The sequence below is a fragment of the Mobula hypostoma genome, chromosome 4 (assembly GCF_963921235.1).
Source record: "Mobula hypostoma chromosome 4, sMobHyp1.1, whole genome shotgun sequence".
Classification (NCBI taxonomy): Eukaryota; Metazoa; Chordata; class Chondrichthyes; order Myliobatiformes; family Myliobatidae; genus Mobula; species Mobula hypostoma.
In genome coordinates, this window is record NC_086100.1 from 96,799,709 (window position 1) to 96,813,443 (window position 13,735).

General features: G+C 41.2%; 1 protein-coding gene across 2 annotated transcripts in view; it reads left to right on the plus strand.

Moving 5' to 3' along the window:
* Positions 1-619: 619 nt before the first annotated feature.
* The window catches only part of septin2 (septin 2), a 115,737-nt gene continuing 102,621 nt past the window's right edge, over positions 620-13,735 (plus strand). For both annotated transcript variants that reach the window (XM_063046220.1, XM_063046221.1), the window contains exons 1-2: positions 620-705; positions 9,004-9,048. In XM_063046220.1, coding sequence (XP_062902290.1) covers positions 9,022-9,048 — 27 coding nt within the window. In that variant the 5' untranslated portion in view covers positions 620-705; positions 9,004-9,021. The remainder of the gene's footprint in view (positions 706-9,003; positions 9,049-13,735) is intronic.

The following is a 13,735-nucleotide window of genomic DNA, read 5'->3' on the forward strand; positions in this document are numbered from 1 at the left end:
TAATCTGGTTTATTCTTAAATACCCTTTGAGGTGATTTGCCAGCTGAACAAACCACTCAGTTCAAGGGCAACTAGCGGTGGATAATAATAAATAATGACCTTGTTGAGGAATGAATAATAAGATACATGAAAGACAAATAATAAAAGCGGCATTGTATTATCATAGGCTCCCCACCCTAATTTTTCCCATTGCCCTTCAAGCCAGTTTCATGAATATCCTCACGGGTGATGTGTAATTTTGGAAAGGATAGAACGTGACAAAAAGTTGTCCATGGATTTCTGCTTTTCTATATGACTAAATACACGTGTGTAGCTGAAATAAAATCAAGGAAATGCGAGAAATACTCAGCCAAGCGTGCAGCACCTTTGGAGAGACAGGTTGGAGACATATGCTGCAGATGCTGGAATCTGGAAAACAAAGTTTTAGATTTACAAACCTAAGTTCAAGCATTGAACTTGAATGTTTTGTTTCACTCTCCACAAGTGCAGCCTGACAAGCTATAAACTGCAGAACTTTCCCACTGTATAGCAGGGCTCCAAATTCTGCAGCGTCTCAGGAGAGAAGATCCCTCCCAGCACTCGTCCAGCCGGCTCTTTAAACAGGCCCCGCCCCTCGGGGTGCGGCTCTAGTCTCGCGAGAGTCGGTCGAGCGCGGGAGGAGGAGGAGGGCGCAGTTGGAGAGGACCGTCGGCCAGTGATTCTGAAGTAAGTCTGGAGGTAGATCTGCTCTTACCCGGTCTCCAGCACTATTGAGAGGCGGGAGGGTGGGTGTGTTCGTTCTTAGGCTGCTGTATTAGTAATGTGGATGCACACCGGCCGAGAGTTTGCTGTTGGATCTGGGGACAGGGATGGCCGCTTTCTTTCCGGAGGCGAATGTCTGTGGAGGGGGTGAATTGCGGAATGGCCTCGAGGGAAGGGGAAGAGGTGCGGGGTTGACCCAGGCACGAAGGAGAGACGTGATGGACCGAGAACTGTAGCAGTGCTGGTATCAGAGCTGATGGGGAAATGTAAGGTGGAGGATAGAGAAAGAGATGGGGGCGGGGAGAGAGATGTAGGAGAAGGGTTAACGTGTATAAAGTGAAAGGCTTGTGGATAGTGTGGGGAGTATTTCCCCCAACCATGCCAGTGGAAATTTTATATGTGTATAATACTGAAACGTGGACTAAATTACTTTCTTCAGTGTAATGATTGAATAAAGAGGAGTACTGTATATATTTTAGCACTCTGATAATCGACAATACAGTTTAGGGATGTGGTAACCATTGTATAAATCATTGTAATGTTGTGTACAGTACTGTTGTCTCCTGGCTATTGGATTGCTGCCTTTCATATATGAGGGCACAAGGATCTTCAATTATATTTAAGGTCGGTAAGCTTTGTCAAATTATAACCTTTGTTCTTTCCTTTACATTTTTCGTCACTTTGAATTCAAATGTTTTGTACCAATGTTTTAAAGGCAGTTTTTGTGATATGACTGAGACCTAATTTTGTTGGTTACAAGTGATCTTTGTGTAATTGTTGCTAGTGGTAGTATTTTGGTGTTGATACAAAGTTCCCTTAAATTTCTCCAGCCCTAACAATGTACAATAACCTAGATACTGAAGAATGGTGTCCATTGAAGATCTAAACTATAGTTTGGTAGAACTGTGATTGGTAGCTCAACAATGAATCCTAGTATTGTATTTGTGAAATGTAACAAGGGATTGATGACATTTGTATGAGGAAGATGTTGTATTTTCAGATCAGTGCCTTAGTTTCAAGTGAAGTTGTGTCTTAGAGAATTTTATTCCTAGTTTCCTTCTACCTAGTTGCCATTTTCAAATCACCTTTCTGCTGTTAAGAAAACAGTATTCTTTGTAGACAGTTAGAATTATAAAGAACAGATTTAGAAGTAGATGGTTGCCTCTCTGACTGGAGGCTTGTGACTAGTGGTATGCCACAAGGATTGGTGTTGGGTCAGTTGTTTATCATCTAAATTTTGAATAAATATGACAATGTGGTAAACTGGGTTTGCAAGTTTGCGGATGACACCAAGATTAGGAGCTTAGTGGACATTGAAGAAGCCTATCAAAGCTTGCCATGGGATCTGGACCAGCTGGAAAAATGGGCTGAAAAGGGCAGATGAAATTTAATGTGGATACATGTGAGGTGTTGCGCTTTGCGAGGTCAAAGCAAAATAGGACCTGCACAGTGAACAGTAGGTCACCGAAGAGTGTGGTAGAACAGATGCATCTGAGAATACAGATCCATGTTTCCTTGAAAGTAGAGTCACAGGTGGTAAAGAAAAGGCACACTGGCCTTTTTCCACTGAGGTTGGGTGAGACTAGAACAAGAGGTTATGGGTTAAGGGTGAAAGGTGAAATGTAAGGGGAAGCGCTGGTGATGTGAGTGTGGAATGAGCTGCCCGTGGTGGATGCAGGTTCAATTGCAACATTTAAGAGAAGTTTGGATAGGTAAATGGATGGGAGGGGTATGGAGAGTTTTGGTCCAGGTAGGAGTCAATGCACAAGGCAGAATAATAGATCGGTGCAGTCTAGGTGTGCCAACGGACTTGTTTCAGTGCTATAGTACTCCGACCCAACGACTGTTAGGGAGAGTTCAGCTCATTCTATCAGTTTGACTTCATTGCAGCTCTAAATTAGCTAAATATCTTCATCTTTAGTTTATGCATTACAAGGGATATCTTGGCCTATAATTTAAGTATTTAAGATACTTCCTTTGTTTTCTGTGAAGGACTTTGGAGTTTCCTTCAATGAGGCATGAAGATTTTACTGAACAGGTTTTAATTTACTCCATCTGATCCCAAAGGATTGAGTTTTATCATCAAACTAAATTTGCTAAATTGCAGTAACTTGCTTTCATCCTGATTTTGACTGTTAATCTCATAGCAAGTTAGAAACCTCAATGTCACAGTCTTAAACCAACAGTAGATGGAAGCTGGTAGACTAGAAGCTAATCACCAACCATTGAACTTTTAAACTTGACAACAGTTCAGCTATTTTTATTTGTTCTGTATGTAGTGTAGCCTAGTGTAAACTTGGTTTGTGGGATTTGCATACCACATCCACTAGGTAACAGGTAATGCTTGGGAGAAAAATATCTAGAAATGGTGCAAGTACTATAGAATGCACTTGACTCCCATCTTAATAGGAGTTAGGTAAGCAGGAGTTTATGAGTGTAGGGAAATCTAAGTTATAAGAATCAGATAAAATTCAGGGACTAACTTTGTTTCCTGTTCACTTGAGTTTATAACCTTACTGTGATACCATTCATTGTGTGAATATTCCTGAATAAAGGGGAGCAGAGTTGTCTTGTTCAATGAAGGAAAAGAAATGAGTTTTTGCAGTTCAGGCAATGTCTTGGACCTTCCTGATTTAGAATTGTTGCAATCAAAAATGCTGAACTTAGTCATAGTATACTCTCCCTCATTCAGTTTTATCTGAGTGATTTCTCCTTTTCTTCCTCAGCACCTTGTAATGTTTATCTTCTTAATTATTTTAGTTAAGATTTGGTGAAGCTTTATGCCTCATCTCAGAAAATTATTCTTGATATGTCAATCAAATCTATTGGTAGTAAAGCGAGCTATTTCACCACTTCATTGCATGCCTATATTATGGTTCACAACATACATTTAGCTTGGCATAGTCGACATACACTCTGGCCACTTTATTAGGTAAACCTGTATTTATCTCTGCAAGTGGCCAATGTGTGACATCGGTCCATTTAACTCCTCCCTGACCTCCATTCAGCTTCATTCGGGGCCCCAAACAGTCCTTCCTGGTGAGGCAACACTTGACCTGCGAGTCTGCTGGGGTTGTCTTTTATCTGGTGATCCTGATGCAGCCTCCTCTACATTGGTGAGACCCATTGTAGATTTGGAGGCTGCTTTGTAGAGTACCTCCACACAATCTACTAAAAGTGGAACTTCCTGGTGGCCATTCCCATTCTGACATTTTGGTCCACGGCCTCCTTTTGTGCCACAATGAGGCCGCCCTCAGGGTGAAGGAGCAGCACCTTGTATTCTGTCTGAGTAGCCTCCAACATGATGACATAAATATTGATTTCTCCTTCTGGTTTAAAAAAAAATTTCTCCCTCCCTCTCTCCCCCCTCCCCCATTCCCCACTCTGGCCTCTTGCCTGCCAATTACCTCCCCCTTGCCTTCTCTCCTCATTCCCTTTCTCCTATGGTCTACTCTTCTATCCTATCAGATCCCTTCCTCTCCAGCTGTTTGCCTTTCCAACCCACCTGGCTTTACTCATCACCTTCTCCCTATTCTTTTTCCCTCCTCCCACCTTTTTATTCTGGCATCTTCCCTCTTCCATTCCAGTCCTGAAGAAGGGTTTTGGCCTGAAACGTCAACTGTTTATTCATTTCCATGGGTGCTGCTTCATCTGCTGTGTTCCCTCAGCATTTTGTGTGCATTGCTTTGGATTTCCAGCATCTGCAGAATTTCTTGTGTTTATGAACCTGTAGATCTCCTGGTTAATGCAAATGTCTAATCAGCCAATCATGCAGCAGTAACCTGATGCATAAAAGGATGCAGACATTGTCAAGAGATTTAGTTGTTGTACAGACAAAACATCAGAATGAGGAAGAATTGTGATCTAAGTGATTGACCATGAAATGTTTGATGGTACATGATGGAGTGGTTTGAGTATCTCAGCAGCTGCTGATCTGGAATTTTTATGCACAGCAATCACTAGAGTTTCAGAGAATGGTGTGGAAAAAGCTATCCAGTGTGTGGCAGTTCTGTGGGTGAATACACATTGTTAATGAGAGGTCAGAGGAAAATGGTTAGAGTGCTTCAAGCTAACAGGAAGGTGACTAACTCAGATAACCATGCATTGCAACAGTGGTATGTAGAAGCGTGTCTCCAAATGCACAGCATATCAAACCTTGAAGTGGTTGGGCTACAACAGCAGAAGAACACACTGGGTTCCACAGCATTTTCTAGTAAATTGGCCACTGAGTGTAGCAACGTATTCCTTGGCTCATTGTGCCCAAGCTAGCAATGATGCTATCTATGCCAGCAACACACATCAAAGTTGCTGGTGAACGCAGCAGGCCAGGCAGCATCTCTAGGAAGAGGTACAGTCGACGTTTTGGGCCGAGACCCTTCGTCAGGACTAACTGGAGTCCTTCAGTAACAATCCTTGTGTAACAATCCCTGAGCAATGGCTGATATCACATAAATACTGACCATTTCCACTGCTGTTACACATACTGAAGTGGTTGGCATATTCTGCAATGTATGAGATTCAAGGCTGATACAGTGTAGAGTAGGTCACCCATTTATCTGGCTCAACTTTTGGTGTGACCACCTGCCTGAAACGCCTGTCTCTAATGCTCTCTGCCTCTTGTATGGTCCTCAGTGGGTCCAACTGCTGCTTCAACTCATCTATGCAGTTGGAGAGGAGCTGCAACTGACATACTTCCTGCAGGAAAAAATCATCAGGGATACCTGAACACACCCTGATCTCAAATGGTGCATGTGAACTTGATTTCAACATTTAAGAGAAGTTTGGATAGGTACATGAATTGTAGGAGTATGGAGAGTTATGGTCCTGGTGCAGGTCGATGGGAGTAGGCAGGTTAAATGGTTTTGGCATGGACTAGATGAGCTGAAGGGCCTGTTTCTATGCTGTACTTCTCTATGACTCTGACTTTAATGTGATCTAGTATCTGCTGTCATTAATATGAGAAATTCTGCAGGTGCTGGAAATCCAAAGCAACTCACACAAAATGTTGAACTCAGCAGGTCAGGCAGCATCCATGGAAAAGAATAAACAGTCGATGTTACAGACTGAGACTCTTCTTCAGGACTGAAAAGGAAGGGGAAAGCACCAGAATATAAAGGTGGGGGGAGGAGAAGTAAGCTAGCTGGAATATGGTAGGTGAAGCCAGGTGGGTGGGAAAGGGAAAGGGCTGGAGAGGAAGGAATCTGATAGAGGAGAGTCGACCATTGGAGAAGAGGGTTCCCAGAGGGAGAAGAGGTAAGAAGCCAGAGTGGGAAATAGAAGAATGGGAGAGGGGGAGAGATTTTTTTTTGGAGGAGAAATCAATACTCATGCCATCAGGTTGGAGGCTACCCAGAAGGAATTTCTGGTGATGCTCCTCCACTGTGGCACAAGAGGAGGCCATTGACCGATATGTCTGAATGGGAATTAAAATGCTTAGCTACCAGGAAGTTCTGCCTTTGGCAGATGTTGCGGAGGGGCTCAACGAAGCAGTTCCCTAATTTCCCACAGGTCTCACTAATGAAGAGGAGGAATTGTCATTGTTATTAGTGTGTACTTTCCTCTTGTTAGGAATGTGCAGCTGTTGAGAACTTGCTGATGTAACTTTCAGGCTTGAAGAAAATGTTTCTGATAAGTTAGTAAGGAGTAACATAAGAAAAGTTTGTTTTTGTGGTGTAAATTGTCAATGTAGTTAAGTATTTAAGACATGGGAGTTTCTTGCCATTTAATTTGTTAAGTTCAGATGTAATGTAATTGTGGTAACAATGAGCTGAGAAAGAATGAAAGTTTAACACTAAGTGTATTTTTAGTGAATGACTTGAAGTGAGAGGGTCAATTCTCTTGTCCTGTATTTCCCCTCTGCAGTCTTTCAACATTCTACTTCTGACTTGATTTCTGAGTCCTGTATCTCTGTCCCATCATTCACACTTACTAAGCCTTTTTAAAAAACATGTTGGGGTCCACTTTATAATCTCAAATTATTTTCCAACTCTTGTTTTGTATAGCTCCAATTATAATAATGTTTCGTCTTTTGGGGGAAAAGATTCAGTGAGTGGTTTGTGGGTTCATTGGATCAGATTTGTTCAGATTGGCTTCTTGTAATTATTTAGCTGTCCTAAGACCTAGGGCTTTGGAATTCTCTCAAATCCTTCTATTTCTCCTTTTAAATCTGGTGTCCAAAATTATTTACTTTTATCCCCTATTATTTTTTTCTTATTTGGTGTTTCTTTGAGCATTTGTTTTCACTCCAGGCTTTCCTTTCTGTGGCTGGGGAGAACAATTAATCTTCTTGCAGTGTTTTGCTCTGGGCTGTTGGTCACTAGATAATGCATGTTGCATCTCATTCTGTATGATATGACTTTGTTTCCAACACTTTGCAGAAAGCTAAATGCAAGTTCGTGTATGACCCAGGCACTGAGTATACAATCACCACCTTTGCTGAATGGTTGAAGCATCTATATTCTGTAAACTAGCATGAATTACATTGGGGGGTTTTGTTGCATAGGATAATAAAGCCTTTACAAAAGTGTCTGCAGACTTTGAATTGATATATTCCAGCTCAAATGTCTGTAGAGCTGACTTAAATGGGAAATTGAAGAACTGTACTTGAATTCACAAATGCCATAATTTTCTGGTGATTTGTGTTTACTTTGCTTTTGCCTTGAATGCTATGAAGGAATGAGTGAGTGTACTGCTATTCCTGGTTTTCCATGGTGTTGGTCTAAAAGTCTAAAGGTCAGATTTTTGCTCGTGGTTGCTATGAACTAGAAGAGATGGTTGTGGTTATTAGACTACATGGAAAGAAATAGACCTCTGTCAACTTGTGCTGAAGCTCAATAGTTTCTCAGCTTGATCTGAAAATAAATAGGTCACAGGTGGTTTATATTTTTGAATTCCCCAATTAAGAAGTCAAATAACTTTTTTTCAATTATCAGACACATATTTTTGTACTTTCTGAACCTGAAATGATTTGATTTGTGGCATTGTTGTTTGAATAATTACTTCTGATTTCTGTATGGAGTTTTATTTTGGCAGTTACAGTAGGAACTGTCAATGCACGTGGTCTTGTGTACAAATGTAGTTCTTTACATAATTGCAGCTTGTTATTTCTCAACACTTGTTATTTCATGAACTGTCCTTTTAAGATGTTCATCGAAGGCTTTGGGTGCCACTTAAAAAAAAAATTAATGTAAGTGCAGATCGGTACAGCTTGGACACGTGTTCACCTGAATAAAAAATGACCGTGGCTATCGGTGTTCCAGGTGCAAGTTAATATTTTATTTGCACAAATAACATAAAATAGCCAGTAAGCATTATTACAATACACTCTCCTTTAAATGCACGTGTACATTATTTAAGGAAATTCTTCCATTTTTACAGTCCAGGAGTTGCTCTTTTGTGAAGGTGAATTCTGAGTTTGTAGTCCTTAATGTTGGGTTGTTCTATAAGCTGCTTATAGATGTAAGGATTTTTCTTAACCATTGATTTTTTTTCCAGCTGAACTTGCTTAATAGAAACATGGTTAAAGGTTATTGTATTATATCAGAAGTAAATGAGATAAATACAAGTATGGTGTCCTGGACCCTTGATCTCTTCTGCAGAAAAAAATCATAGGGAAAGCTAATCGTAAAATTACTACTTTGGACACATAAACTCGGCAGTCTTGTGAAATCCCAAAGAATGAAACTTCATTCATTTCAGAGAAGTTTAAGTAGAAAGAGCTTCATTCAATAATATATTCAGTTGTCAAATACAAAAGTGAATAGATAACGGCATTCTGAGAAGACAACATGCTCAACTATGCACGGGTGACTTCTCAATTGGAGCCGAAATGTCTGCAAACATTTTTCCAAGCTTTGTGATTGACCAGACTTCGAGGTTTAAGCATTGAGCTACACAGGATTTGAAACTGTCTATTATCAAAATAGTATAGAGAGGTTACTCTCATTTAACCTATGGTGAATATCGACAAGGCCTCACCAAATTACTCCAGTGTAGTTCTGATTTGAAATGTCACCAAATACCTAAAGTTGCCTTGTTTCACAGCAATAGTAACTTGTTAATTGTGAGAAAATTCCTATCAGAACATTCCTACCATGGTAGTTGGAACATTTTTATTGGATCAGAATCATATAGCGCAGAAATGGGACCCTGTCCTCACCTTGTTGATCGTGATGCATTTAGATCCATTACAACAAATCAAGACAATGTTTGCTGTTTGTTCGAGTTTTGCTGGTGCCTTCAGTATATTTTTATTTTTTTCAGGTGAGAATTATTTGTACAATGTCACAGTCTTCAGACAAGTTCAAGGTAAGTACGTTTGAACAAAGACCACATTCCATTTCACGTTCTCTAATTGGTGTACAAGGTATGTGCCCTCAGTCAATTTAGTCTAGTTATTCTTAAGTGATAATGAAGGAAGGTATTGGTCAGTTTAGTTGGAGATGACCATATTTCTTGCATCATCTTCTGATGTGCAATAATAAATAGCTCTTCCACCTGTGTGTGGTTGGGGGAAGAAGGGATGCAGTCAGTGGAAAGTTGATTGAACGTGGCCCTAATTTGAGCTTTTTGTCCGTCTCCGAAGGTAGATGGAGGCAGTGCTGATTCAAAAATAGAAGTGGATGGGTTGACAACTTGTTAAAGGCTTAAGTGCGACAGTGTAGTTGTCTGAGTAGATGCTCAGTGTAATTGTTGCTGTTTTTGGATTTGAACTGTATGGGGTGAATTTGGGAAAACCTTTTTTTGCTTGTGACAAAGAATTATTTTATCTTTAGTCAACAAACTGCTTTTGACTAACATGTAGGAAGACTAATGATGCTTTAGAGACATAATGAGCAGGAAATGTATGCTGAACCAAAGGGGGTTGGAAAGCTTAACAATGATTAGGTCATAGAATTGAGATTTATGAAATCTTAAAATTATAAGGTTATCTAGCATGTTGGATTAATGCTGATTTTGAGGGAATCTGTTCAATTAGTTCTTGCTCAATCTCAACTTTCTCCATGGTTCTTTAACTTTTGTTTGCTGAATTCTGTTTGAAATGCTTCCAGGATGCATTCAATTGGCACTTTCTTTCTGGGTCATACTAATGCTGCCTCATATTAGATTAGAGGGAGCATAGTCAGAAAACGTGGAATTCCATTCCATAGTAGATACACAGTTATTAATGGCAAGGAAAAAGGGTTTTTGGAAGTTCAAAGTTAAAAGGAACAAAGGATTATCAGCACCTACAGTCCGTCTGCCAGAAAAAGAGTGATCTCCCAGTGGCCACCCATTTTAATTCCACTTCCCATTCCCATTCCAATATCTCAATCCATGACTTCTACTGTCACGATGAGGCCACACTCAGGTTAGAGGAGCAGATTCCCAGCTCTTCATCCCTCCCCCCGCCGAGTTTTACCCATCATCTTGTGTTTCTCTCTCCTCTCCCCCTCCTTTTAAATCTGTTCTGCATCTTTTTTTTTTCTCCAGTCCTGCTGAAGAGTTTAGGCCTGAAATATCGACTACTTTTTTTTTTCCATAGATGCTGCCAGGCCTGCTGAATTCCTCCAGCATTTTGTTTGGATCTCTAGTATCTGCAGATTTTTCTTCTCTTGTTTGTTAAAGGATTGTCAGGCTGGGAATGTTAGAGGGCAGATGAGAAGACTATGCAGGTATTTGAAATCTAGACAGTAGGACATATTGCTGATATGACTAAGTGAAGGGTAGAAAAGCAGAGATAGACAGTTGTTGGGGAAGTGGTCTTGACAGATTCAGTAAGAGATTGGAAGCCAATTTGCCCATCTGAGCAGTAAGTCATGAATCTAATGTGGCATTCAAAGGCTTTGCATTCAGAATTTTGCAATGTTTGGTTGGAGGAAATTATATTTCATCCATGAAAAAAGATTGGAGAAGCTAAGTTAACTTGAGGGTTTTGATGGAGGTATTTGGAGCTGGGTATGATTGATGTGAACCCAATCTGTTTGGTGATATGTGGATTGTACAAAGAAGTTGAGGATGAACCCTTGGCGGTGGGGGGGTGGGGGCGTGCGGGTAGATTATCAGAGGCAGTGAGTGGCGAGGAATGTCAATTTAGGATATTTTTTGAACAGGTGAGATGGTATGCTGAGTTACTTCGAAGGCTTCAGATACAGGGACAGAATTAGGCCATCATGAATACCCGGTCATTCAATCATAGCTGATTTATTGTTCTTCTCGACCCTATTCTTTTGCCGCCTTCCCGTAACTTTTGACGCTTATTATTAAATCAAGAACTTATCAACCTTTGCTTTATACCAAATAACTTGGTCTCCATAACCATCTGTGGAATAAGTTTCTCAGATTCGCCATCCTCAGGCTAAAGAAATTCCTCCTCTCATCTGTTCTAAAGGGGCATTCTTGTATTTTGAGGCTGTGCCCTCTAGTTCTAGACTCTCCCAGCATTGGAAACATCCTCTGCACATCCATTTTATCTCAGCCTTTCAATATTCGATAGGTTTCAATGAGATTTCTCACCCCCCCCGCCCCCCGCACTTCTTCCAAACTAGAGAGCAAGGTCCAGAGTCATCAAATGCTCCTCACGTGTTAACCTTTTTATTCCTGTGGCAGAACCCTTAAAAGGCAGATTAGTCCCTTAAGCTCCTTTATAGCTACCTTAAGACTCTAAAGAGCCTTGTCTGATCCTTGCTTTCTAAACCTTAAGTATGCTATGTTTCATTAGGAGCTTGAGAAGATTTGGTTTGTCACCTAAAATACTCAACCTTCTACAGATGTACCATAGAGAGCATTCTGACTGGATGGATCATCTTCTGGTATGGGGCAGGGGGTGCTACTGCACAGGATCGAAGTGGGTTGCAGGGTTGTAAAATTAGTCAGCTCCATTATGGGTACTAGCCTCTAGTATCCAAGACATCTCCATGAGCAATGCCTCCATCACTTAGGATGTGCCCTCATCTCAATGTTACCACCAAGAGGGAGGTAAAGAAGTCTGAAGGCACATACTCAGCAATTCAGAAACAGCTTCTTCCCCTCTGCCATCCGATTTCTAAATAGACAGTACCTCACTACATTTTTTGTGCGCTACTTATTAATCTAACTATTTTATATATATATATATATATATATATATATATATACACACACACATACATACACACACACACACACACACACACACACACATATATACATACACTTACTGTGTTGGCGCGTGGCTGTGATGGGACCCTATGAACTGTGCTCGTTTACCCCTATTAACTGTGCTTTTGAAAAGAGAGAGAGTTATTTACCACTGATAGCTTGTTTGTAAAAGGGAGAGAGATGAAGATTAACGGTTGGACTGTCACTTTAAGGCACTGGAAGTGACTTTGCATTTCTACTGAGTTGGAGTTGGAGACAGGACCGAGCAGCTCATAAGTTGCTATGGTGACCGAAGGCAGTGCTATTTAATGGACACTCGATGTTATGATTTTCAGCAGGTTGATGACACTTCTCAAGGACAGTTTGCCTGCTTGTGCATTTCTTCACAGAGAGGAGGAGGAGGAATTACTTGAATGACAGGCGGTACCCAGTACGGTGAGATAAATAGGAGGTCAGATGATACAGACCTCAGACACATGTTTGGACACTGAATGAGCATTGTTGTGCCCGCAGAAAAAGTGGGTTTTGGGGGATGGATCAGGTGGATCGATCCATCGCTCTGGCAGTGGGAAGAGGAAAAGGGTTGACTGGTGGGGAGTTGGCCATGTGTCCACCCTCGCCTGGGGGATAGCTCCACCACAGAAAACCTGTCCCCTTTGTTAAAGTCACAGTCGGTGACTTTTAAAGGATTTCGAAGGACAACGAGAAGATCGACGGTGTCTGCTCACCTGAAGACTTAAATCTCTCCCCCTCTGTCTCTCCATCACTACTAAACTAAATACCACGAACTGAACTGAATTGAACTTTACTGATCATCGTAAGACTGTATCTTTTTACTCCTAGACTTAAAGAAGCTTGGTTTTTCATACATATATCTCCACACTTACTGATATACTTATATGTAATCATTGCTAACGTGTTTGATTTATCTACATTTGTATTACCGTATTGCGTAGTTACTAATAAATATTATTAGTTTATAGCAATACTGGACTCCAAAGTGTTTTCCATCTCTGCTGGTTCTTTATTCTAGTTATGGGGTACTTGACAGTGGCCAAGTGGTTAAGGTATTGGTCTAGTGATCTGAAGGTCGCTAGTTCGAGCCTTAGCTGAGGCAGCATGTTATGTCCTTGAGCAAGGCACTTAAACACACATTGCTCTGCAACGACACCGGTGCCAAGCTGTATCAGCCCTAGTGCCCTTCCCTTGGACAACATTGTTGGGGTGGAGAGGGAAGACTTGCAGCATGGGTAACTGCCGGTCTTCCATACAACCTTGCCCAGGCCTGCGCCCTGGAAACCTTCCAAGGTGCAAATCCATGGTCTCACGAGACTAATGGATGCCTATATATACTTACTGTACTTCAGTTTTTGTCTATATTTAGCTTGTATTGCATTGTATTGCTGCAAAGTTAAAAAATTTCACAATATATGTTGGTATATATACAGTGGGAGGGGAGAGAGAGAGAGCAGTAAACCGCGCATGCGCAGCCCTCCGGTGAAAATTGATATCGTATCCGTTAAATAGGGGCTGTGGACAATTCTGATTTGATGGAGATGGATGTGAAAGCACAGAGGAACACCTGGAAAAATTTCTGAAACACTTGTTTGCTGCTGTCGTTACTGCGCGGTCGGGAATCTTTCAGAGGGAAGGCCTCAAGATCCCCAGCTTTGCCTGCTGTTGGCAACTGAGATGGAATTTGAATAGTTCGGATAGAGATGGTGCTCAGTACTCGGTGTCGGAGAGCTGATCAGAGCTGGAAGTTTTCGGATGACTCAGAGTTGGACCGTGGTCGGGTATGGCAGGGAGAGATTTTCTTCCTTCTCCCGTCTGCGTGAGATGTGGGACATTTGTGAGACTTTGAACTTTTACTGTT